The sequence below is a fragment of the Scyliorhinus torazame genome, chromosome 14 (assembly GCF_047496885.1).
Source record: "Scyliorhinus torazame isolate Kashiwa2021f chromosome 14, sScyTor2.1, whole genome shotgun sequence".
Classification (NCBI taxonomy): Eukaryota; Metazoa; Chordata; class Chondrichthyes; order Carcharhiniformes; family Scyliorhinidae; genus Scyliorhinus; species Scyliorhinus torazame.
In genome coordinates this window covers 46672006-46699929 of record NC_092720.1, presented here as the reverse complement: position 1 = coordinate 46699929, position 27924 = coordinate 46672006, and the positions used below count along the sequence as shown (strand labels likewise).

Below are 27924 nucleotides of genomic sequence, written 5' to 3'. Positions count from 1 at the left end.
CGGCTCATCCCAGGGGGCCCTCTCTCCTGACTCCGAGGATGCCACCATAATAGTTGTGGCACAGCTGTCATCCCCACCCTCCTGGATCTGTGAGATACACACATCTTGGTGGGAAATGTTAGTGGTCAGGCTCCTGCGGTACAATCTGGTGAGCAACACACTGCTGCTAATGTACAACAGGTGGAGGCAGGAACCCCCAGGCAAGACAGCAGTTGTAGGTCTGCTGGATCCCAGGACCCAGCTGGATTCCAGCCTGGTGCTAAGCCTCTCGAAATGGGTTACCCGGAGCTGATGGCGATGATAGGGAGTATCCAAGACATTCAGAGGGCAATATCAGTATTACTCCAGCAGATCGACATCCACTTGGAGGAGTCCCAGAGGCTAGGGGCGCAGGAGATGGCACCGGCAATGAGTGGCACCGAGTCAACACTGCTAGGGTGGTGACCGCAGTGGAGAGCCTGGTGCACGACGTCGGCACCATGAGTGAAGGTGTCCAAGGCAACGCGCAGTCGGTGACGGCCATCGCTGAGGATCTCAGCAGAATGCCTGACTCGCTGGGAGATGTCATCCAATAACAGGCTAACCTCGATGAGGTGCTGCGGAACATGTCCCTCTCTCAGTTGGGCATGGCCGAGGCGCTGCGGAGCTTGTCCCAGTCGCAGGTGGGCATGGCTGAGGCTGCAGAGCATGGCCCAGTGACTGAGAAGCATCGCTGAGGGTGTCGACACGATGGTGTGGACCTTGGGGAACTGCCAGGGCTGGCACAGGCAGACGATGCGGGTGCATCTGCGGCTCGATCCAGCTGCCTCTCCATCCCAAGATGAATCCCAGGGCCCGATGAGCACCGATCAGGAGGAGGCGCTGAGTGCCAACCTGGACGCGTCCCATGGAGTGGTGATGGTGGCCACCAGCTCCCCCGAGTTCCACCCCTCTGATTAGGCTGTGTCTCGCAGGCAGCACACGAGACAGGGCGTCATGGCTGTGCATGTGCCGCCGACAAGTGAGTCGGGCCCTCTGGCCCAGAACCCCCAAAGGACGCCTGCCAGGGGCATCGAGGGCTGTGGGAGGTAAGCAGCTGGTTTCCTCCACCTCAGATGTGCATCCTGGGGAAACACTAAGACGTAGTGATAGAGCTAGGAGGGACAGGCCTGCTTAGCATCACGGAGGGCACCGGGGTAGGGGATGGAGTTGGGGGCTGAGACTATCGGGAATGGGGCATTGTACAGCACATAATTTTTTTATTGACAGAAAAAGTACAAATTAGATGCAATTGAGCTTAAGCTACAAAATCACATGCATATATATGTTACTTAACCCTCATTGTACAGAATATTAAACAACTTTTTGCACCCCCCCCACCCCCCCCTGGTGTTCACCCAGCAGCTTCTGGCCATGGACATGCCCCCAGAACTGTGTCCCATCCCCTGGGTGTTCGGAAGTTGGCTGCTGTGTGTATGGTGTTGTCTCCTGCAGTGTTCAAGCACAGTGTCCAGGCATCAAGGTGGATTGGAATGCTAGGTAATGACTTCCACATGCCCACCCACTGGAATCAACTTGGCATTTGTCAAGTGCTCACTTGCCCACCACTGCCAATTCCCTATTAGTGATAATCTTCAGCCGCATGGCTAGATCGGTAGGGGTTATGGATGATTGGTGGGGCAGATGGGCGGGGACAAGAGTTGCCCCGGAATGGGGTTGGGGTCCAGGGGTTGGCATGGTGGTGCTGCGAGCGATTGTTTACCCCCCCCCCCCCCCCCACACCGAGCACTGGGGTGGCAAGCCCAGCACACCTGAGTGACACGGTAGCACAGTGGTTAGCACTGTTGTTTCACAGCTCCAGGGTCCCAGGTTCGATTTGCGGCTTGGGTCACTGTCTGTGTAGAGTCTGCACGTTCTCCCTATGTCTGCGTGAGTTTCCTCCGGATGCTCGGGTTTCCTCCCACAAGCCCTGAAAGATGTGCTGTTAGGTGAATTGGACATTCAGAATTCTCCCTCAGTGTGCCCAAACAGGCAATGGAATGTGGCGACTCGGGGCTTTTCACAGTAACTTCATTGCAGTGTTAATGTAAGCCTACTTGTGAAGCCTACTTATTATACCTAGGCTCTTTGCCTGTGAGCAAAGATGGCTACTCACCTCCTCTGCTCCCCACAGAAGCCCTTTTCGCCAGGTTCACGTTTTTAGAAATGAGGAGTAATCGGCGCCAGCGTGAGCACTTGCTGGTGAGGCCGCTGAATGATGGGAGGCCGTTGAATATGGAATCGCTCTCATTAAATGTATGGAAATGGAGCTTAAGTGATGATAATCGGTTTCTCGTGATGCTACAGCGAGATCCTGATTTAGTCTATGGATGCGGGCCGGTTGCATCGCAAACTGTTTTGCACCTGCCATGGATCCTGATTTTGGGCTCTCCCGCTATTCACCGGCCTTGTTGCGCTTGAACGTGAGAGTAACGAGGCCGGAAGATCGGACCCTCTGAATTTCAATTTTTACTTCTCTCTGATCTCTTGCTTAGAGGTTTTAAAAGAAAAATACAAGTAAACAATCACTTAAAACCTGTTCTATAACACATAAAACAAAGAATTGCGGTTTAGGTATTGTTCTGCAGAAAATGGTTGAGACTTACTTGAGAAGATGAGCGAGCTTTTTCACATGCATGCTCCATAAGAGATATGGCAGCGTATGAAAGTACCAGACATAGAACTGATAGTGTAGTGATCGACTGAAACAGATCCCGATGAAATTGGAGGTAAAGAGAACAAATACAATCTGTGCTCATCAGTGAAGGAAAAAAGGTTGAAGACATAGAAATCTGATTTTAGTCACAGAGCTAATTCAAGAACACGGTGGGTTGGAAGAACAAGCAGCATACAACAGGAACAGTAATTCTAAAGTTATTCAACTAGCAAAAACCAAGTGCATTTCATGGGTTGGGTTATAAGACTACCGGATTATAAGACTTCACGTACCAGCCTCCCCGAACAGGCGCCGGAATGTGGCGACTAGGGGCTTTTCACAGTAACTTCATTTGAAGCCTACTTGTGACAATAAGCGATTTTCATTTCAAGACTAGGGTAGTCTTGCGGCAAATGTACAAGGTACTGGTGAGACCACATCTGGAGTACTGTGAGCAAATTTGGTCCCCTTATTTAAGGAAACATATTATTTCATTGGAGGCAGTTGAGACAAGATTCACTAGGATGATGCCGGTATGGAGGGATTGTCTTACAAGCAAAGGTTAAACAGGTTGGGACTCTACTCATTGGAATTTAGGAGAATGAGAGGTGATCTCATTGAAACATATTCTTTAGGGACTTGACAGGGTGAATGCTGAGAGGAAGATTCCCCTCATGGGAGGGTCTAGGACCAGAGGGCATCGTCTCAGAATAAAGGGGTGCCAATTTAAGACTCAGATGAGGAGGAATTTCAGAGGGTTGTGAATCTTTGGAGCTTCTTGCCACAGAGAGCTGTGGGGGCAGAGTCCTTGTGTATACCTAAAGGTGAGATTGATAGATTCTTGATCAGTAAGGGAATTAAGGGCTATGGGGAAAGAGCAGGAAAGTGAATGTGAGGAATGTCGAATCACCCATAATCCTATTGAATGACAGAGCAGGCTCGAGGCGTCCAACGACTTACTCCTGTCCCTATTTCTTTCGGTCTTACGAAGCAAGAATTCCAGAAATATAGCGGCTTAGAAATGCAAGATGGCTTGCTCCCTAGATCTGTTTATATTCCACTCATATTCTCTGTCCTTAAATTATCTCTTGCATTGATTAGTATAGTAATAAATCAACGATTTGTAAAAGCAATATCTGACCCAATTATATTCCTTGCATCACAGTCACAAAGTGACTCCAATTTTGTTAAAACGTTGAATCAATTTATAAAAGTGATTTTCAACCTCGTTGTCAGGGACACTCAACAAATACCGATGGAGTCCTGGAGTCCCCTGTAAATACTGACATATTCTTGGGGACATCAAGCATATATCGTCACAAATACACATGACCTGAAGGTCAGTTTATACTACCCAAAGGAAACAATATCACTGTACTTATATATATGTACACACATACATACATGCAAATATAAGGGACCTTCCTGTTGGTTCCTTATTGTCCTCCCCTTTCTTTATTTTTGCTGCTATCATTTTGATTCATGGATGCTTAAGGGCATATACCAAAATGAGGAACATGAAAGTTCCTCAGTCTTTTCAGCACCTGATCAGTGGGACTCGGTTCGATTAGTTGGCTGGTGGCCCGGTACTCTTCCCTGGTAACAGGCGGTGAATGGGTCCTGCCTGAGTCGCGTGATTTTCAGAGAGCCAGGGGAAACACAGTTGGAGACCTGGACGTATAGAGACAAGGACCTGCTGTCTCTCCCTCATGTTCTCTCTGGAAAAGCTGCTGTATTTCTGAAAATGCAGAGGCCTGAATGAATCTACAGTGAAAACCAATACAGATTTGGAAACAGAAATCTCGAACTGAAAGCCTTAAAGGAAGGTCTGCAAGAAACAACCATCTGAAACAAAGACTCTTATCTTTTTACTTTACTTAGTATTTTACACCTGTCTTGTCACCCGTGTTTGACTGTCTTGGGTGGGGGCCGTGCGCGAGGGTGGGGGCCGGGGCCGTGCGCGAGCCGGGGCCGTGCGCGAGGGCGGGGGCCGGGGCCGTGCGCGAGGCCGGGGCCGGGGCCGTGCGTGAGGCCGGGGCCGTGCGCAAGGGTGGGGGCCGGGGCCATGCGCGAGGCCGGGGCCGGGCGCGAGGCCGGGGCAGGGCGCGAGGCCGGGGCAGGGCGCGAGGCCGGGGCCGGGCGCGAGGCCGGGGCCGGGCGCGAGGCCGGGGCCGGGCGCGAGGCCGGGGCCGGGCGCGAGGCCGGGGCCGGGCGCGAGGCCGGGGCCGGGCGCGAGGCCGGGGCCAGGCGCGAGGCCGGGGCCAGGCGCGAGGCCGTGCGCAAGGGTGGGGGCTGGGGCCGTGCGCGAGGCCGGGGCCGGGGCCGGGCGCGAGGCCGGGGCCAGGGCCGTGCGCAAGGGTGGGGGCCGGGGCCGTGCGCAAGGGTGGGGGCCGGGGCCGGGCACGAGGCCGGGGCCATGCGCGGGGCCGGGCGCGAGGCCGGGGCCGGGCGTGAGGCCGGGGCCGGGGCCGGGCGCGAGGCCGGGGCCGGGCGCGAGGCCGGGGGCGAGGCCGGGGGCGAGGCCGGGGGCGAGGCAGGGGGCGAAGCTGGGGCCGGGGGCGAGGCAGGGGGCGAAGCCGGGGCCGGGGGCGAGGCAGGGGGCGAAGCCGGGGCCGGGGGCGAGGCAGGGGGCGAAGCCGGGCGCGAGGCAGGGGCCGGGGCCGGGCGCGAGGCAGGGGCCGGGGCCGGGCGCGAGGCAGGGGCCAGGGCCGTGCGAGAGGCCGGGGCCAGCGCGAGGGCTGGACGAGTTGAAGGGTGGGGTTTCGGAATTACATAATAGTTAACCTGCTGTATTTGCTACATAATTAATTAAAGTTACTGTTAGACTGTTGGAGCAGAATTAGACCACTCGGCCCATCGAATCTGCTCCGCCATTCAATCATGGCTGATATTTTTCTCATCCCCATTCTCCTGCATTCTCCCCAGAGAGTTTATTAATAGTCGTGTTAAAATTTACAAACCTGGTGACTGCAGTTATTGGGCAGCCAAGAGCCAAAGACTTTCGGTATTTTTCTAAGAAATATTTATTAATTTCAATTGTGTTGCAGCTAGAATTGACTGCGCACTAGCCCAGGGGGTCGTAACAGTAATATCAATCACTTGACATTAAATTGATGAATCCATTAGCACATTTGAAAATCACTCATTTAGAGCTTTAGTACTTGAGCCTACATCACACATATCCATCAGAGTGGTTTATCATCCCAGCCTTCCTTATCCTGACATTTATGTTGTGCCTTACCTTTTACCATCATAAATCTACATAATGATACTATGAATTTTGGAAGGATATGATCTGCGGTCACAGTTTGGTGTTGTGTTTTTCTCTCTTCTGGGGCCTTCAGAAGTGAAAACATTCGCTCCTCAGATCTGTGGCACATAAACCAAGAGATTGAAATTAGTACAATATCTGCCAGAAAATAGTTGAGATTAAAATAAAGGGTTGTGGTAAATTGGAATGAGCCATTTTTTCTTGTGGGTTTTTGGAAGTTACTCACTCCTGTTCTATGTAAGACTATAGAAATGTTCAATATCTAGAACAGCAATATTTAACCTATCCAGCCTGCCTCCTAATCCTGTCTGGTCTATGGAGCTCCATGTTTGCTGGAGAAAAAAACTTTTGATGCGTTTCTGGGAACTTTAATAGGTATCAGACAATGGGCTCTGTGAACAGTACGACAAAATCACACAACGTCTGCTCTTCTCCTCCAGTTGTGACCTACTGTATTGTGCAACCCTAAGGTAGGGTCTGATAAGCAAATCGAGAATGCAGTTATTAACAAGATCTACGCATGCATTTTTCCACAGGTGAAAGTTTTTCCATTAATGGCACTATATTTGCTCATCTATGGTGCGAGTATGAAAGAAGACCCATTGTGGCACAAATGACTAGCCTGGGCTCACAAAGGCCGAGGTGGAGATTTTCAGAACTTGTACTCCCAGCCACTGTTGTAGCACAAGAAAGCAAAAGGAAGGACAAAGAGAATACTGTAAAAGAGTAGAGAGGGAACAGAGTAGGTAGGGCAGAGAAGTCGAGATAGAAAGGAATGATGTTAGAGAGAGATGAAAGTGCGGGTAGAAATAAAAGAGAGGTCAAAAAAAACTAACAGAGCAGAAGTGAAGACATTAAAAAGAGGAAGACTGAAATTAAAGTGGAGATACTGAAGTGAAGAGAGATTAAAATGAAAGAACAATTTATGAGGCATCGACAACAGTGATAATATCAGAGCAAAACAGTTTGTTTTCCACCCATGTTAAAGTTAATTGTGGAAATGCACCTTTCAGCACTCACTGCTAACACCAAAAGGATCCAAGCTAGGGAATAGTTATCCATGTACTAGAAAGGCACCATATATTCAGAATTTTGTCAACACTGAAATATTGTTAATGGCATTTTCCATAAATGAGATAAAGATAACATGAAATTAATAATTATTTTCTGGAAAAAGGGTTAAAAGCATTTTGGAAATATGATTTGGGATTTGTAATGTAGCCTACTGATAGGCTTTCTGGAGAGTAGAATTGTTTGGTTAGGACTTCCGGTGGCGGCTATGAGGGAGTGAGTCGCACATTCGGTGGCTCTCAGGACCTGGTTTCCTGACTTTTCGGAACTTTTGAGCGCTAGAAAAGACGGCCACAAAGTTGCTGATTGAAGTGTGCAGAGCTGGATGGAAACAAAGAAAAACAGAAAGCAGCGAAAGCAGGAAAAGAAGGGGCGGAGACAAAGTGGTGTGGGAGCTGACCCGGGACCAAAGATGGCTGACTGGGCCGCGGACCAGACGATCCAAGCAGCGCTGGACAATATGCTGCAGGTCATAAAAGGAAGTTTTGAAGACATGAAGCGGGATAACTAGAACCGCTGCTGAAAGCAGTGGAGCAAGTGAACCAAAGGCTAGAGGCCCAGGACAAAAAGGTCAAGGAGCTGGAGCAAGCGGAGGAGGAACAGGCGGACACAAATGATCGCTGCAATAGAGATAGATGGGTTGAAGGAGCGACAGAGAAGGCTGCTTGACAGAATTGAAGACCTGGAAAACAGAGCCCGCAGACAAAACTCGAGAATTATTGGCCTCCCAGAGGGGGCCGAAGGAGTGGACGCCACGACGTTTGTGGCGGACCTGTTGCAGCAGCTGATGGGGGCTAACTCCTTTCCGCGACCGCTGGAGCTGGACGGGGCAGACAGGGTGCAGGTGAGGCAGCCGCGGCCGCGACTGGGCCCCCCCCCCCCCCCCCGACCAGTGGTGGTCAGGTTCCACAGGGTCACAGATAAGGAGCGGGTCCTTCAGTGGACAAAGAGTACGAAGAGCTGTACATGGAACAACAATGTCCTGCGCATTTACCAAGACCCAAGTCAGGAGGTGGCCAGGCGGCGAGCAGCCTTTAAAACAATTAAAGAGATTTTGTTCAAAAAGCACGTGAAGTTCGGTCTGCTTTTCCCGGCGCGGCATTGGGTCACGCACCAGAGCCAGCATTACTACTTTATGGACCCCGATGAGGCGATGGAGTTCGCAAAGGATCAGGGACTGGTGCCAAACTGAGGGCCCACGGACCAAAGTCTGAGTCTGAGTATTATTGTCTGTGGGACTTCTAGTTTTCTTGGACTGACTTTATATTTTTTGTTGCTTCACAGGTACTTTGTAGTTGCTCTTTTCCGTTTTCGCAGCCTATGGGTACAATGGGCGAGGTGGGGGGGGGCGGGGGGGGAAACGGGTGCCCCCTCTCTCTTTTGGGTTGTCTTTTTTCTTTTTCTTTGTGTTTTTCTCATTTTGGAGCTTCCAACTTAACAGAAATTTGGCCGGGAAGCAATGGGGGTTAAAGGTATTGGGTGTAGGGGGGGGTGACATGGGTACTGTGTTGCTGTGTGTTTTTATTATTAATGTGCAGAAAGGGCGGATCGGTATCACTCATCTGTTTACACAACTGGAACAACATTACAGCTGGAGCGGGCTCTGGTCTTTGTTTGATTGCCCTTGTTTTTTGTTTGAACTCCCTTACTGCAGGGAGACTGCTCGAGCAGGACACATCAGGGGGACGGGTGTGGATGGGTTGGGGGATTGGATTGGATTTGTTTATTGTCACGTGTACCGAGGTACAGTGAAAAGTATTTTTCTGCGAGCAGCTCAACAGATCATTAAGTACATGGGAAGAAAAGGGAATAAAAGAAAATACATAATAGGGCAACACAAGGTATACAATGTAACTACATAAGCACTGGCATCGGATGAAGCATACAGGGGTGTAGTGTTAATGAGGTTAGTCCATAAGAGGGTCATTCAGGAGTCCGGTGACAGTGGGGAAGAAGCTGTTTTTGAGTCTGTTCGTGCGTATTCTCGGACTTCTGTATCTCCTGCCCGATGGAAGAAGCTGGAAGAGTGAGTAAGCCGGGTGGGAGGGGTCTTTGATTATGCTGCCCGCTTTCCCCAGGCAGTGGGAGGTGTAGATGGAGTCAATGGATGGGAGGCAGGTTCGTGTGATGGGCTGGGCGGTAACAATGGGATCAAGACAAGTGGGCGCCGGAGGGATGAGTCACCGGGCTAGCGGGAAGCTAGTCAAGGGAGTCAGGTGGGGGGGGGCCTGCATACAGCCAGTATATGGCAGTGGTCGGGTTACAGAGGGGTTTTGTTGCTAGGGGGGGGGGGGGGGGGGGGGGGGAGGAAGTGATTTTGCTGACATGGGAGGGCTCTAAAGTAGGCAACAGAGTGGAGGTCGGGGGGTGGGAGCTGCCTGGAGGAGAATTGGGAGGGGCGCAACACATGGGCTGGGGTCGGGCCCAAGAAGGGGGATGGTTGATTGGCAGGGGGGGTGGGGGGGCAGGTGCCCTCCAACCAGGCTGATCACCTGGAATGTCAGAGGACTAAACGGGCCAGTCAAGAGGGCGCGTGTGCTCGTGCATTTGCGGGCTCTAAAGGCGGACTTAATCATGCTGCAGGAGACACATCTGAAAGTGACTGACCAGACCAGACTAAGGAAGGGCTGGATAAGCCAGGTCTTCCACTCAGGCTTGGACTCCAAGTCCAGGGGGGTGGCAATCAAGATCAATAAACGGGTTCAATTTGAGAAGGAGGGCACAATTGCAGACGGAGGTGGTAGATTTCTTATGGTCCGGGGTACGCTTGAGCGGGTGAGGGTAGTCCTGGTGAATGTATATGCTCCAAATTGGGATGACGCTGACTTCATTAAAAGGGTGCTAGGGAAAATCCCAGACTTAGATTCACGCAAGCTGATCATGGGTGGGGACTTCAACAATGTCCTCAATCCTGGACTAGACAGGTCATGGCTCCAGAACGGGTAGGCTCCCAGCGATGGCAAGGGAACGGAGGGGGTTCATGGAGCAGATGGGGGGGTAGACCAGGGAGAGCCAGACGGCCGACGGGAGGGGAATATTCGTTCTACTCGCATGTTCATAAAGTATACTCTAGAATCAAATTTTTCATCATGAGCAGGGACTGTGTAGGCGGGGTAAAAAATACGGAGTACTCGGCGATCACAATCTCGGATCATGCCCCACACTGGTTGATCTGCAGGTCTGCAAAGGGAGCCACCAGCGCCCGCAATGGAGGTTCGACGTAGGATTGCTAGCGGAGGAGGGGGTGTGCGCGAGAGACTGCGGAAGTGCATGCAGGACTACCTGCAGGTTAATGACACAGAGGAAGTCTCAGCAGCGACCCTGTGGGGGTCACTGAAGGCGGTGGCAAGGGGAGAGCTGATTTCAATTTGGGCTCACAGAGATAGAACGGACAGAGCGGAGATGGACAGACTGGTCAAGGAGATCCACCGGACAGATAGGGAATACGCAGAGGCCCCGAGGGAGGACCCACTTAGAGATAGACGGAGACAGCAGGCCGAGTTGGGAGTGTTGTTCACGAGCAAGGCAGTGGAACAACTCGGGAAGGCAAAGGGTGTGGTCTATGAGCATGGGGAGAAAGCTAGTAGAATGCTTGCGCAGCAACTCAGGAGGAAGGAGGCGGCCAGAGAAATAGGCAGGGTAGTGGATGGTATGGGGAACAGAGCGGATGACCCGTCAGGACTGAACAGGGTGTTTCGGGAGTTTTATAGCAAGCTCTATACCTCAGAACCCCCGAGGGAGCCGGAGGAGATGAAGCGTTTCTTAGACGGACTGACCTTCCCAAAAATGGGTAGAGGGCTGGTAGACAGACTGGGGGCCCCGATCAGAGCTGAGGAAGTACAGGTGGGCTTGAAGGCCATGCAGTCTGGTAAATCCCCGAGGCCGGATGGATACCCAGTGGAGTTCTACAAATAGTTCTGGAGATAGTGGGGCCGGTGCTGACTAGGGTATTTAACGAGGCGAGGGACAGAGGGACGCTACCCCCCGACGATGTCACAGGCTACCATTTCGCTGATATTAAAACGGGATAAAGACCAGGAAGCGTGTGGGTCATATAGACCAATCTCCCTGAACAACGTCAACGCCAAGCTCCTGGCTAAGGTCTTGGCGCTTAGAATTGAGGACTGTGTCCCGGAGGTGATCGGGGAAGACCAAAAAAAGGCAGGCAGCTGGTAGCCAACTTGAGAAGACTACTCAATGTGATCATGATGCCCCCGGAGGGCAGTGAGGTAGAGGCAGTGGTGGCAATGGATGCCGAGAAGGCCTTTGACCGGGTGGAGTGGGACTATTTGTGGGAGGTACTTGGACGGTTTGGGTTCGGGGAGAGCTTTGTTGACTGGGTGAGACTATTGAACCAGGCCCCAAACGCTAGCGTAAGGATGAATAGGACAACATTAGACTACACCGGGGGACCAGACAGGGATGCCCACTCTCCCCGTTGCTGTTTACAGTGGCCATAGAGCCACTAGCGATTGCCCTGAGAGCTGCGAGAGGGTGGAAGGGAATGATTAGGGGAGGGGTGGAACACACGGCATCGTTGTACGCGGACGACCTGCTCCTGTACGTGTCGGACCCGCTGGCTGGGATGGACAGCATACTAAGAATATTGAGAGAATTTGGCAGGTTTTCAGGGTACAAACTGAACATGGCTAAGAGTGAGATGTTTGTAGTGCAGGCAAGAGGCCAGGAGGACAGGTTGAAGAGGCTGCCATTTAGGATGGTCGGAGAAAGTTTCCGATAGTTAGAAACACAGGTGGCACGAGACTAGGGCAGGCTGCATAAGCTAAATTTGACTAGAGTGGTGGAACAAATGAAGAGCGAGTTCAGGAGATGGGTTGCACTCCTGCTATCACTTGCGGGGAGAGTGCAGACGGTAAAGATGACAATCCTTCCAAGATTCCGGTTTATTTTTCAATGCCTCCCGATTTTCATCCCGCGGTCCTTCTTCAAAAGGGTCAACAAGATTATTATGGCTTTGTCTGGGCAGGGAAGTCCTCGCGGGTGAAGAAAGTGATGCTTGAGAGGAACCGTAGCAAGGGGGGGCTGGCGCTGCCGAACCTCAGCAACTACTACTGGGCAGCCAACATAGCCATGGTAAGGGGTTGGATGGTGAGTACGGGGTCTATTTGGGGGCGGCTTCGTGCAGGGGCACCAGTTTGGGCAGCCCTGGTCACGGCCCCCCCTACCGCTCCCGCCGGCCAGGTACTCCACCAGCCCGGTAGTGGTGGCAGCCCTGCGGATCTGGGGCCAGTGGAGGAAGCATGTAGGGGAGATGGGAGCATCGGTCTGGTCTCCAATATGCGACAACCACCAATTCGCCCCTGGGAGTATGGATGGTGGATTCTGAGCGGGCGGGGTTGGGAAGGATGGCGATATGTTCTTGGGGGGAATCTTTTTGAGCATGAGGGCCTTGGAGGAGAAATTCGGACTAGTCAGAGGGAATGACTTTCGGTACTTGCAAGCGCGCGACTTCATACGTAGACAGGTCCCATCCTTCCCACGCTTCCCGCCAAATGGGATCCAGGACAGAGTAGTGTCTAGGGGAGAGGTAGGAGAGGGGAAAGTCTTGGATATTTACCGTGAACTTATGAAGGGGGAGGAGTCCCAGACAGAGGAACTGAAGCTCAAGTGGGAGGAGGAACTCAGCGAGGAGATGGAGGAGGGGGTATGGGTGGAAGCCCTGAGTAGGGTAAATTTAACTGCAACATGTGCTGGGCTCAGCCTGCTTCAGTTCAAGGTCGTCCACCGGGCCCACATGACGGTGGGCCCGGATGATTACATTTTTTTTTGGGGGTGGGGAGGAGGAGGATAAATGCGCTAGGTGTGCGGGAGTGCCAGCGAATCGCGTCCACATGTTCTGGCATGCCCAAAACTTAGGAGATACTGGGAGGTATTTGCGGACGTCATGTCCCAGGTACTGAAAACTAGGGTTTTGGTAAGTCCAGTGCTGGCAATTTTTGGGGTCTCGGAAGACCCGGGGGTCCGGGAGGAGAGGGAGGCCGACGTCTTGGCCTTTGCTTCCCTGGTAGCCCGGCGACATATACTGCTGGCATGGAGGGACTCAAAGCCCCCAAAGACCGAAGCATGGCTCTCGGACATGTCGAGCTTTTTAGGGCTGGATCCGTATTAGGGTTCACCCGAAGGTGGCAACCATTCTTTGGCACTATGTTTCTGCTTTGTGTTGATATTTGCACATTACTGTACACTGTAACTGTTTACAATGCCAAAAATACCTCAATAAAATTGTTTATTAAAAAGAATTGTTTGGTTAATCTTTTGTGGCTTTTCAACATGGCAGAATCTAGTTCAATACCCATAGAAGTAAGTGGTAGAGCTGTTACAATAGTAAACTACTCTTATTTTGGTTCACATGACAATTTCAATGATGTGCCCCAGTACTGGATGGTGTGGGAAAAGGCAAATGACTGACAAAAATGTGGACAAGCGAAGCGGGGAGCAATTTTCTTCAAAGGTTGCATTCAGGCACATTGCTAAAGCGACGCATATCACTGGGGCAGAATGCATCGTCTCTTGGGAGTGCTTGGTGGCAATACTAGATGTCAAAAGTCTTCTGCTCTCAAGTACAGACTTTTCTGAATTTGACCAACACAAAAATGGCACACAAAAAAGTTCTATTCAGCAAGCGCACCCAATTATTCCCATTGATGTACATTCTAGACGTAAACAGACTTACTGCACATAAACCTGATCAAGGTACACCTACTTGTTCCATCTGTAGACAGCAAAGAGAATCAAGATGCTCAGGTGTGCCACCAGCAGTAGAAGGTGGAAATGACGATTCAGGAAAATGTCTTCAGGCAGGAAACGCCAGTTCACTGTCCACTTGAAGAGAAACTGGCGGCCAAGGTCGAAAGCCCTTGCCAAATACCCAACTGGATTCTCTATCAGGAAAGGCAAACCCAAAACTACCTAAATTATTTAGGAGGAAAAAAAATAATATTTGGATCATCCAATAGCCATTACAGCATTACATAAAATCATAGATCACAGAAAGAGACTGTTCGGCCTATCATGTCCGTGTTGGCTCTTGAAAAGGCTATTCAAACATTCCCACTCTCCCGCTCTTTCTTACAACCTTGCAAATGTGTCTTTTCCAAGAATCCATTCAATTCCCTTTTGAGATTTAAAAAAAACTAGAGTTGACCCAAGCAATATTGTGACTCAATTGGCACTCTAATTATTTTTGTGTACAGCCAATTTATGTAATTGCAAAGCCCCTTCAATTATTATTTTGTATAGCCACACATGGGGCAATAAATGGGCAAATTCATGAGCAGCCTGTGCAGGAACTCATGAGTTGCTGCACAGCCTATAGGGGACACTGCTGCGGTGATAAAATAATTTCTTAAGTTCTTTCAGGATTTTATTTCTACATTAAATTGAATATTAAAAGGAGATGGTGATTATGTGAGACAGTATTATGTAAGTTGAAACCAACATGTAAACCTGAAGTGACTGCCTCTTCAAAAGACATGACAGATAATAGGAAAGTGCTTTCATGCTGCATTTATAAAGTGCAGGTATGGTTAAAGCCTCAAACAAATACTTACTTTTCATAATGGCAAAGAACAGTTCCGTTGGCATCATTGCTTTGTTGGTTGGAATGACAGGAACATGACTAATTCTCTATTCACTCGAAAGCTACTTTATTTTACCAATAGTGCTGCCTCCTACCACCTCTTTCAGCAGAGTGATACCTTAAGTGTTACCTTGGTTTATATTCCTAGTCTATAGTAGACCTCAGAAACAAGGAGTGATTCCCCCGTCATATTGCACTCAAGGGAGGGCCAAGGCGGCTGGAAAATGCTGAGAGAGGCTTTAACTGAACCTCCCGATAGGCTCCTGACAGGACCGAATGACACTCGCAGAAGTCAGTCATAAACCTATTTATGACCGACTCGCCTCGTGAGATTTTCCAGAGTCCTGTGAGATGGGAGTCAGAACCCAGCTCCAAATGGACAGGACCGAATGACACTCACGGAAGTAAGTCATAAACCTATTTATGACCTACTCACGACCAGCCTGCCTCAATTCTTTGGCCTCCTCAGGGAGGCTGCAGTCGGGCGCCGATCAGTACTGGTCCATACAAATGTGGACAAGGCGGAACAGCACCCGGTGACTCTACCGGGCCATCGGAGACCCCTGGGTGGTCAGGGTAAGCGCAGGATGACTCCCTTGGCACTGCCCAGCTGACAGATGGCACTGCCAAGCCAGCAGAAGCGCCGTCTGGGTGCCAGTACAAGGATGCCCAGGTACCAGTGCCCAAGGGCCAGGAGACGAGGCGGGCCATGCCCTTGAAATGAGGATGGGGGGGGGGGGGGGGGGGGTTTGAGGAGTAGGAGAATGCAGGGCAGATAAATAGGGACATCCGGGGTTTGGGGGGTGATGGGTGGGGGTCCTAGAACATAGAACATTACAGCGCAGTACAGGCCCTTTGGCCCTCGATGTTGCACCGACCTGTGAAACCACTCTAAAGCCCATCTACACTATTCCCTTATCTTCCATATGTCTATCCAATGACCATTTGAATGCCCTTAGTGTTGGCGAGTCCACTACTGTTGCAGGCAGGGCATTCCACTCCCTTACTACTCTCCGAGTAAAGAACCTACCTCTGACATCTGTCCTATATCTATCTCCCCTCAATTTAAAGCTATGTCCCCTCGTGCTAGACATCACCATCCGAGGAAAAAGGCTCTCACTGTCCACCCTATCCAATCCTCTGATCATGTTGTATGCCTCAATTAAGTCACCTCTTAACCTTCTTCTCTCTAACGAAAACAGCCTCAAGTCCCTCAACCTTCCCTCATAAGATCTTCCCACCATACCAGGCAACATTCTGGTAAATCTCCTCTGCACCCTTTCCAATGCTTCCACATCCTTCCTATAATGCGGCGACTAGAATTGCACGCAATACTCCAAATGCGGCCGCACCAGAGTTTTGTACAGCTGCAACATGACCTCATGGCTCCGAAACTCAATCCCTCTACCAATAAAAGCTAACACACCGTACGCCTTCTTAACAACCCTCTCAACCTGGGTGGCAACTTTCAGGGATCTATGTACATGGACACCCAGATCTCACTGCTCATCCACACTACCAAGAATCTTACCATTAGCCCAGTACTCTGTCTTCCTGTTATTCCTTCCAAAATGAATCACCTCACACTTTTCTGCATAAATCTCCATTTGCCACCTTTCAGCCCAGTGTTGCAGCGTATCTATGTCCCTCTGTAACTTGTAACATCCTTCCGCACTGTCCACAACTTCACCGACTTTAGTGTCATCTGCAAATTTACTCACCCATCCTTTTACGCCCTCCTCCAGGTCATTTATAAAAATGACAAACAGCAGTGGCCCCAAAACAGATCCTTGTGGTACACCACTAGTAACTGGACTCCAGTCTGAACATTTCCCATCAACCACCACCCTTTGTCTTCTTCCAGCTAGCTAATTTCTGATTAAAACTGCTAAATCTCCCTGAATCCCATGCCTCCGTATTTTCTGCAGTAGCCTACCGTGGGGAACCTTATCAAACGCTTTACTGAAATCCATATACACCACATCAACTACTTTACCCTCATCCATCTGTTTGGTCACCTTCTCAAAGAACTCAATAAAGTTTGTGAGGCACGACCTACCCTTCACAAAACCGTGTTGACTATCTCTAATCAAATTATTCCTTTCCAGATGATTATACATCCCATCTCTTATAAACCTTTCCAAGACTTTGCCCACAACAGAAGTAAGGCTCACTGGTCTATAGTTACCGGGGTTGTCTCTACTCCCCTTCCTGAACAAGGGGACAACATTTGCTATCCTCCAGTCTTCTGGCACTATTCCCGTAGACAAAAATGACTTAAAGATCAAAGCCAAAGGCTCAGCAATCTCCTCCCTAGCTTCCCAGAGAATCCTAGGATAAATCCCATCCGGCCCAGGGGACTTGTCTATTTTCACACTTTCCAGAATTGCTAACACCTCCTCCTTATGAACCTCAAGCCCTTCTAGTCTAGTAGCCTGTATCTCAGTATTCTTCTCGACAACATTGTCTTTCTCTTGTGTGAATACGGACGAAAAATATTCATTTAGCACCTCTCCTATCTCCTCGGACTCCAAGCACAACTTCCCACTACGGACCTTGACTGGCCCTACTCTTACCCTAGTCATTCTTTTATTCCTGACATATCTATAGAAAGCTTTAGGGTTATCCTTGATCCTATCTGCCAAAGACTTCTCATGTCCCCTCCTGGCTCTTCTTAGCTCCCTCTTTAGGTCCTTCCTAGCTAACTTGTAACTCTCGAGCGCCCTAACTGAACCTTCATGTCTCATCTTTACATAAGCCTCCTTCTTCCTCTTGACAAGTGTTTCGACTGCTTTAGTAAACCACGGTTCCCTCGCTCGATCACTTCCTCCCTGCCCGACAGGTACATACTTATCAAGGACACGCAGTAACTGTTCCTTGAACAAGCTCCACATTTCCATTGTGCCCATCCCCTGCAGTTTTCCTCTCCATCCGATGCATCCTAAGTCTTGCCTCATCGCATCATAATTGCCTTTCCCCCAGACATAACTCTTGCCTGCGGTATATACATAGCCCTTTCCATCACTAAAGTAAACGTAATCGAATTGTGGTCACTATCACCAAAGTGCTCACCTACCTCCAAATCTAACACCTGTCCTGGTTCATTACCCAGTACCAAATCCAATATGGCCTCGCCTATTGTTGGCCTACATACTGTGTCAGGAAACCCTCCTGCACATATTGGACCAAAACGGACCCATCTAAAATATTCGAACTATAGCGTTTCCAGTCAATATTTGGAAACTTAAAAGTCCCCCAAAACAACTACCCTGTTGCTTTTGCTCCTATCCAGAATCATCTTTGCAATCCTTTCCTCTACATCTCTGGAACTTTTTGGAGGCCTATAGAAAACCCCCAACAGGGTGACCTCTCCTTTCCTGTTTCTAACCTCAGCGCATACTACCTCAGTAGACGAGTCCTCATCAAACGTCCTTTCTGCCACCATAATACTGTCCTTGACTAACAATGCCACCCCTCCCCCTCTTTTACCACCTTCCCTGAGCTTACTGAAATATCTAAACCCCGGCACCTGCAACAACCATTCCTGTCCCTGCTCTATCCATGTCTCCGAAATGGCCACATCATCGAAGTCCCAGGTACCAACCCATGCCGCAAGTTCACCCACCTTATTCCGGATGCTCCTGGCATTGAAGAAGACACACTTTAAACCACCTTCCTGCATGCCGGTACACTCCTGCAACTTTGAAACCTTACTCGTGACCTCACTACTCTCAACCTCCTATATACTGGAGCTACAATTCTGGTTCCCAATCCCCTGCTGAACTAGTTTAAACCCTCCTGATGAGCATCAGCAAATTTCCCCCCAGGATATTGGTACCCCTCTGGTCCAGGTGTAGACCATCCAGTTTGTAGAGGTCCCACCGACCCCAGAATGAGCCCCAATTATCCAGAAATCTGAAACCCTCCCTCCTGCACCATCCCTGTAGCCACGTGTTCAACTCCTCTCTCTCCCTATTCCTCATCTCGCTAGCACGTGGCACGGGTAACAACCTAGAGATAATAACTCTGTTTGTCCTAGATCTAAGTTTCCACCCTAGCTCCCCGAATTCCTGCCTTACATCCCTATCCCTTTTCCTACCTATGTCGTTGGTACCTATGTGGACCACGACTTGGGGCTGCTCCCCCCTCCCCCTTAAGTATCCCGAAAACACGATCTGGAGGGGGTGCTGTAAGGGGGGACCCCCAGGGACCCCATAGCAGGGTGTCCTCACTTGGGTGGGTGTGGGGTAGTGACCATGTGTGTGTGGGGGGGGGGGGGGGGGGGGACATTGCCCATGTGTGGGGTGTGGAGGACCCACAAGCTCACTTAGAGATCAGGGCACCCTTTCAACATGGCGGCCCGGCATCGGAGTTCAGCTCCCTGTGCAAAATGTTTTCGAAGTGTGGGCTAAACCAGTGAGAAACTCCCCCGGGCCCAAAAATGTGACCAAGTGTCATGGAATAGCGGTGGGCTACTCGCCAGCAGAAACTCCCTAAAAACCCACCACAAATTAACTTAGAAATTTTTGGGGAGATCGCACCCACTGTAACTGAGGAGTGTCATCAATACTTAATTAGAGATCTAACTGTTGCGAGACCAACCTTTGAATATACTCATATATTGAAAGTAGCTTTGCAATAGTTGGGAAGTAGTGCACAAATAATTCAGTAAACCGGAAACACAATGAAATTATTCAAACGTAATGTATTTAATCTACAGTTGGAGAAACTGCTTTGCGTAAAAACAGTTTCAATATGTCCATAAACTAGACGAACATCTGCCCACCTGTTCCGTTTTCCAGATAAAGGGACTTAAGCAACAATGAATTGTTTGCTCACAAAGCTCAGTTCGGCAGTGAGTCATTGCTACACAGTGATTGAAAGGTTTATTTAGCAGCTTATAAACAATGAAATGGAGAATTGCACATAGAAAGCAAACTCAAATATCTAGTTAACCAAATCAATCTCAGCCTTGTTACTAGGACTGTAATAAACTTGCTTCAACATTTCAAAACAGTCTACTGAAATTCTGCATGGTTTTGGGGCAGGTTCCCACTTTTCTATCATCTCACAATTGCAATGTCAGAAGTCCTCACACCATGTTTCCCCTTTTTGACAGATTCACCTCAACAGTGTTAGACAGCACATGACGCCCCTCAGTCAATGAATCAATGTTTTCAAGAATATGGTGAGTGCCCATATAATAGTTAAGGGTATAGTGACAATGTAATCGTACGGGAGTTAAGCAGCTGACCATTGCTTACAGGTTTCTAGTACCTGCTGTTTGTCGAGTAAGGGCTCAAACTTGGACAAAGTTATCTACGACCAATTCATGGGTCGAGAGCAATAAATAAAGCTTTTTCAGGACCAAATTAGATCCAAGGTGACATATGTGGCAATGAAAAATTGAAACCATTAAACCCCTGTAGAGAAGAGGCATTAATAGGACCCCAACTGATGACCACACATTGAGGTAACTAAAAAGACTACAATCAGTACTGATGTAGTCTCTCGTGATATACCCTTGTTGTTGAGCAAGCATGCCATGAAAAAGGTGCAAATGAAACTGAACATGGAGAATGATAAGGCAATTGTTTTTGGACAAGTCAATTGAATCAGTAGTTTACTCAAATCAGGCTTATTGGTTTAGATATCGAGGTCTGGAATAACTTTAAATCAGCAATACTTTTGGGAGGGTGTTATTCACATCCTGGTTAATTGGGCTAGGTCAACTGAGTCAGAGCATTCGCAGAGCTTGATTGGTCAGATGAATTGGTTATGCATTCAGACAAGGCCTTATGCTACCTTTGTTTTATGAATTAAGAACTGTGATGAAACACCCTAATGTTGAGGATTTCTTTAAAAGGTAAATTAAATATTAACAAATCACATCAGGAGAAATGCACACTTAAGGTGCCATCCATGAGTGACCCAAAGAGCATGAAATTAGTCATTTTTAGTGGTGCTATACATGTTAATTTTTCTGATGAGAATTCGAGTGCAGATGGTTTCAGAAGTAAAAATGGGTAGCTAAGAAAATAAAAAGGGTTGTTAAAAGCACTTTAGCTGCTGAAACACTGACTCTTGTTGAAGCAGTGGATATCGGATTCTATTTGTCGAATATTTCAGGGGCAATTCAATGCAAGGGGTATACTGAAGATAGTTTACCCACTAAACATTACATAGATTGTTTGTAAGATAATGTACGCTTGCTAAAAATATTGTGGATTGCCTTTATTGGATCGAAACAAATGTTGCCGAGAAAGAAAATCTCCAAGCTGAAATGGGTTGATGCTAACCGAGTGATTGAAATCAGGAGCGTGCAAAGAACCAGAATTGGAGGATCTCAGAAGGTTGTAGGGCTAGAGGAGATTACAAAGATGGGGAATGGGACTGCAAAGTAATTTTGCCTGGTTGCTGTCATATTGTTCCAGCTGGCACCTGCAGCAATGTGTTTTTAGGATAAATTTCTTCCATCAAAATCCACTGAACTTTGATGGACTTGAAATCATACAACAACAAAAAAAAAGATTGCAAATTATTAAAAGTTCAAGATCAGATGAATCTTAGGGCAGGATTTTCTGACCCTTCACACTGGTGGGATGTTTTGGTCTCGCCACAGCAGGACCCACCGTGGGGGATGCAGTGGGCCAGCCAAAAGTCCACTGACATTTGGTAGATGTGGACGATCCAGATGGTGGGCGGAGCCAGAAAATTCCAGCCGTTGTTTTTCCTTTTCTGGTGTGCCAAAAATATAAAGGCATGTGTTTTCTCCTGCTTTCAAAGGCAATTCCTGGATCAATGAAAATTGGGCAGTCAGTAATCCAGGGTTAACCATCTTTCTATTGTTGGTGACAGTGGCAATGAGAATATAGTTGTATGTCACTAACAAATGTATGGTTGACAGAAATTGTGAAGGTTAATAACCTTGGCTAATTAAATTATTTTCTGGGGATGTAGCAGGATTACTGTTAATTATATAATGATTTTTTATTTAGCTTGTAGATTAATATTGTTTGACCATAAAAAAAGACACCCACCAGGCCTGCATTAAGCTCTGACCTAATGTAGTAAAACATTCAGGCAAATGAAACAATGGACATGATAAGGAAAAGCAATTACTCAGAGCACTCCTGTGCAGCAGGTCTCTAGCCGCAATATCAAATAACAGGAGCCAATTTAAATAATGAAAAGATGCATAGAGATGAAAAGTAATCTATTTCCAGGAAACCCTCTTCATATAGATCTAATGTTTTAATACCATGTAACCTCAAAACAATAGGACTGAGGCATGGATTTTCAACTTGCTAGCTGGGCATAAAACTGTCTGATTGAGTGGAAATAAAAATTGGACCGTTTCTATGGTTTCCATTATAGAAGGCTGTTCTGCACCATCAGTTTAATACCCGGGTGGCAAGTTACAATTTCTTCCAGAGTGCAAGTGTAATACAAAGGTCTGAAGGAGGCCAGTAAACAAATAATTTTTGATTTGAAAGCAGCTATCGTGGTAATTTAGCAGGAGAATTGCACTTAAAATCTGATCTAATCATTGCCAACAACAATACACTTCAGCATTGAATAAAGCAGATTTGAGACATTTGTTGATAGAAAACCAGCTCCCATACGAATAGGACTGAATAAAATTAATGATGGGGTCTGTTTACTAGCTTCAATCTTTTTCCTCAAACAAAGGTTTGCGCTGGTGAAAAGCACTGGATACTGGATTGGTTTATTGTCACGTGTACTGAGGTACAGTGAAAAGTATTTTTCTGCGAGCAGCTCAACAGATCATGAAGAGAAAATAAAAATAAAATACATAATAGGGCAACACAAGGTACACAATGGAACTACATAAACACCGGCATCGGGTGAAGCATACAAGGGTGTAGTGTTAATCAGGTCAGTCCATTAGAGGGTCGTATACCAGCTTAACTGGTTCAGCCACAAAAATACTGTGGTCACAACAGTAGATCAGCTGAAAATTCTGCAGAGTAACTCATCTGTTCACAATCTACAAGGCACAAGTCAGGAGTGTGATGGAATACGGAATACTCTCCACCTTCCTGGATGAGTGCACCTCGAATAACACTCAAGAAACTCAATATCATCCATATTGATCCGCTTGATCAGCCCCCCATTACCATCATAGATATCACTCCCTCCACCAGTGGCGCACAGTGATAGCGGTGTGTACCCTTTGCAACAGGGTTTTTCAAAGTGCCGGTCTCAATATGATTGGTCGCAACGCTCCGCATGGCAGGAAAAGCGCCCAATGGCCGCGATCAGCTTTTAAATTGAGAATGCCAGCCGCGACTGGCTTTTAAATGGAATGATGTAGCGGTGGCAGAGAGCAGGTCATTGGCCCTGTACATCCAGATTTCTGCCTCAAAATCACAGAGGAAACATTGCGTCATTTTCTAGCTGCAAACAAGCAAGGCAAGGAACTTTGAAGAACTGAAGATGGATTGTTTTGTTATAAAGGAAGAGAGGGCCAGAGACACAACAGACAGTGTACCGCCTGGCCAGGAACTCACAACTGAATCTGCTGGAGTCAGCTGCTCTGGAGAGTCCAGGGCAGGTCAGAGCAGTGCCAGTGTTAGCTCTGTACAGAGCTCCAAGCCCTCTGGTGAACAGCCAACAAAGAAAAAACTGAAATTGGGAACAAAGCAGTATAAAGGTGATTTATTGAGGTACGGCTTTGTTAATTGTGACAATGCAAATCAGGGTGCAAAGCCCATGTATGTTATATGCAAATGAGAGATTAAAACCCTCAAAACTTGGACATTTGGCATGGCAAGTTTGAGGACAAATCTCTTGATTTCTTTCAAAGGATGCAGCAAGAATTTAAATCATCAGCTGAAGTCCTCAGCAGAAATGTAACATTGAATGCAAAGGGAGATCATGAAGACCAAACAGGCTCATCTGTTGCATTAAAGAACTGATGTGTCGCGACCATCGATCGGCGTGTGTCGTGATGGTTGGCAAAAGTGGGTCCTGGAAAAAATGTTTGAAAACACTGCTGTGCAAGATACACTATGACAATTCCAGAACTTTAACAACCTCCTCTTTGGCTCTCTGCTATTCAATAGCTGATTACGGCGCTTCTAGAAGAACTCTGTGCACTGCAAACTGTTAGATGTCCAGCTGAATGAGACCATGAGGAACATCTCAGAAGTAATCCGGTCAACAAACACAAATTGGCTATCTGTTCTCTGAAACATTGCGTCACCACTAATCCATTGTGTAGCTAGTGTAGCATGATTGCTAGAAAGAATGCATACAAATCTGATCTGCCACTGGGAGTAGAGGTCACCCACCCGGCAAACACTTCATCTCAAGGCGGCCAATCTGGCCCAACTTGCCCCAGCTTGGCTGTTCTGCTGTGGACCTGTGGAAGGGCCTATGGCATAACCCATACCAGAATCAGTGCTTGATTGATGATTCCACATTGGAAATCCCAGGCTTCGACCTACCGTCAAACTAACAGGTGTCACACTGTAATCGGACCCTGCCTCAACAGCCTCTCCCGTTGGAGGCACCATGACTCACCCTGTGCAGCTGTGGCAAAGAACCAACCATGGTGCTTATAATCGACAAGTGTTCCAATCTGTGCTTCAGTGGTGGCCTCACTGCTCTATAGCAGGCTGATGACAATGCTGCCAACTGGCAGAAGAATTTCAAAAGTGACATCAAGCTGTTAATTAGTGCATATGATAGTAGTACTGCAACAATTCTCAAGGCGCCTTTGACAGTACCTTCCGAATCTAGAACATGTACCACCTAGAAGAACAAGGGCAGCAGGTGCAGGAGTTGGAATTACTCGCTGCAGTATGCTCAGCGTTTTGTAGTCATAGTACTTATATGGTTGATCCAGTTAAACTTCTGGTCAACAGCTCGTCCCACAGGATGCTGATGAGGAATTCAGCAATGGTAATTTTAAAAATATATATTTTTACTCAAGCACAATTTTCATTATTACAAAAAAAAACAACAATACAACAAATCCCCTGTATTATACCGAAAGTACAGCCACCCAATCCCCCTCTCCCCAGCCCCCATAGAGAACAGAACCTTTATAAAAAATAAAAAGACAAACCCCGCCCCCCGCTAACAGCCGACGGTAATCAGTTCCCTGGAAAAGGAGATGAAGGCTGCCACCAGTCACCCCAGAGAAGAACCCACTCATATGTGCCCTAGTCAGGTGCACACCTTGAACTAGATTAGGCTTAACCTCGCTCGTGAGGAGATGAAGTTGACTATGTGAAGAGTCCACTCCACACCCCCCCTTAAAGACCAAATCCAGCTCACCCCCACACTTTCTCTTAACCCCAACAATTGCTGCTCCATTGCCAACATCTGCCCATAGACCTCCAAAATCTTATCCTCCCCTAACTCGGCCAAGAACAGGAGACCCTGCCCATATGCGAAGGTGACGATACCAGGGGAAATGAAGAACGCTCCTTGCATAAAATTAAGTGTTCCTGAAAGTACCCGAATACATTCCCTCTCAGGAGCTTGAACTTCTCGAACAGCTTGCCTAGGCTGGCGAATCTACCCTCCAGAAACATGCCACTAAGCCATTCCAACCCCTTCCTTTCCCATGCCCAAAATGATGAATCTAAGCCAGATGGCACAAACCTATGGTTTATGCAAATCGGAGCCAGCAATGACATGGAACCCATTTTAAACAGCTTACAAATCCTCAAAGTGGCTATCACCACCAGACTTGAAGAGAATCTAACTGGAGAAAATGGGAGCAGTGCAGTAACCAAGGCCCTCAGACCCGACCCTATACATGAAACCTCTTCCATCCACCCCCATAGAGTTTGGATCCTTGAACCACTCCTGCACTTTATCAATATGTGTCACCCGGTAATAACATCACAGATTAGGTAGTGCCACGCTCGTGACTGCCAATTCCAAAAATGTCATACGAACCCGAGGAATCTTACCAGCCCAAACAAAAGCAGATATCAATTTATTAACCCTGCAAAAGTAATCGTTGGGAAGAACTCAACAGACTCTTTATTTAGCTGGTGATCTACTGAAACCAGTGAACTGAGTATTTGAGAATTTACATTTAACACGATTTTAACATATTACAGTCATTTCAATTCAGAGAGAAACTATAGATCTAAATTTTGACATACCTGCAACACAGCACAGATGCAGAGTTTTGGGATGGTCCGCAACAATCCAAACTCAGAGATTAGAAGGAACAGTAGTCCTGGAGCGAAGAGCAAAATGTTCATCTTTACCGAAACAGCTAAACTACCAAGGGAACAAACAGGATAACATTTACATTTTTTAGTCTAACAGAATGTTAATTGAAGGTTGCTTTGTAAAATAAAAGTGCAGATGGACAATAATTTTTACCTTCACCACAAAAGTGGAGTGGATTGATTGCCTGTTATAGAGCCCACTTAACTTTCACTCGTTTATTTATTGACAAAGTGGTTACAGTGAATTGTGTTTATTTTTCATTTTGTCTTATATATGCTCCAAGGTTTATTCACATAATACGAAAAAAATTTAGAAACAGACCTATTTCAATTTTGACATGGAAAGAGAACATGAAATCATTGTGACAATTTAAAATTACCCAATGTCAGCAAACATTATGATCTGATTTAGTGCAGACAAATAGTCACCCCAAACCACAAAGCATGCTTTCTGTTGCATCAATGTTTTTTATGTATTTATTTTCAGCAGTATTTCTTCTGATCTCTGTGTGGAACTACTCAGTTTCAACAGTTGCCAAATTCCCGCTAATTCTGTGTTCTGGACAAGTGCCCACTGTAAACGGATCGATAATCCTAAGAGCCGAAACAGCCCCTTAAAGAGGACCATATGCCAGCTAAGCGTGGCTGTGATTAACTGCAGTTCCAGAAGTAACAAGATAGCATCACTTCATCAAACAGCCTGTAAAGAATAGCTCTTCCACCCTCATGGAGAGAGATGTCAGGGTAGTGTTGCAATACAAAGTACATAACAGAAGTAGGAGTTTAACACAGTTGTTCTATGTAAACACTCTTGGCTCAGTCAACACGTTGCAGGTTCAAGTCCCATTGCAGACATGAGTGCATAATCAAGGCTGATACTTCCAATGTGTTGTGGGGGGGGCGGGGAATGCTGCATTGTTTGAGGAGCTATGTTTTACATGTAACATTAACCCAAGGAAGCCAATTTCCTGTATTACAAGCAGAAATGCCCAACATGTCAGGTAGCATCTATGGAGAGAGAAGCATATCAACATTTCAGATTAGTGGCTTTTCGTTAGAATAGTCAGCATCCTAGCAGATGGGCATAACAGTTCCTATGACATTTGCAAAAGGGGAAATCTCTTGCTGCCCTGGCCAAGACTGATCCCTCAATCAACAGCAGCAAAACAGGTTAACTAATTATTCATATTGTGGGACCTTGCGTTCTGCAGAGTGGGGGGGCATGGAGGCCGTGAAAAATTAATTGATCAAAGATATCTAGCTTAATTTATTGGGACAGACATTGAGAACTGATGCTTCCTACTTTGGTGCATGATAGACTTCAAAGGGGTACAATTGAGGTCTTTAAAATAAAGAAGGCATTAAATTCAGTCTAATTGGTAGGTTATACAAACTAGATGGAGAGGGGAAGATTAGGGGGATCATTCCAAGTTCCAAAATTATTGATTAAAATTAAACAGGAAGAGCCTCTTTGCAGAAAGTTGTTGAAAGCTGGAACAGATTGCAGTGTGCGTGTGTGGGTTCACTGCAAGTATCTGCAGGAGTTCCTGTGAGTAGAATACATAAGTAGATAGATAGGTAGGTTAACAAGAATTGTTAGTCATCAATGCATCTGGAATTTCCTAGGTTTTATTTAAATTGGCCTCAAGATTTTTCACTTATAGTGTCTCACCCAGGAGATGCATGACTGCAAGGGGTGAAGGGAGGCATATATTTAGGTTGCACATTGTCAGAATGTGAAAGGCTTGATCGATAATCCAGTCTTTTTTATATGTCTTTTTGCCTTTTCCACAATGAAATAATATCACCAACTGCATTCTTGCTCATCACAGTACTTGCCTAAAGAAACAGCAGCCCAATGACCAACGATTACTCAAAAAGAGATTCACAGCCATGTAGAGGATCATCATGGCAATAGGGTCATTGAAGAGTCGAAGGATGAAGATAGAGTGGATCCGATAGGAGGCACAGCACATGAAGAAAAACACAAATGGCGGAACCTGAAAAAAGAAAATGTTGGAAAGTGTGTGGATTTGAGCTTTAATGTTTGAAGGACAAACATTGTACATGGCAAATAACATTTTGT

General features: G+C 47.5%; 1 protein-coding gene across 2 annotated transcripts in view; it reads right to left on the bottom strand.

Annotated features, from left to right (window-relative positions):
- Positions 1-27924, bottom strand: part of alg3 (ALG3 alpha-1,3- mannosyltransferase) — a 54751-nt gene that overhangs the window by 7076 nt on the left and 19751 nt on the right. For both annotated transcript variants that reach the window (XM_072474092.1, XM_072474091.1), the window contains exons 4-8: positions 27678-27838; positions 25767-25887; positions 13741-13946; positions 5968-6043; positions 2625-2770 (exon numbers count right to left, since the gene is read on the bottom strand). In XM_072474092.1, coding sequence (XP_072330193.1) covers positions 2625-2770; positions 5968-6043; positions 13741-13946; positions 25767-25887; positions 27678-27838 — 710 coding nt within the window. The remainder of the gene's footprint in view (positions 1-2624; positions 2771-5967; positions 6044-13740; positions 13947-25766; positions 25888-27677; positions 27839-27924) is intronic.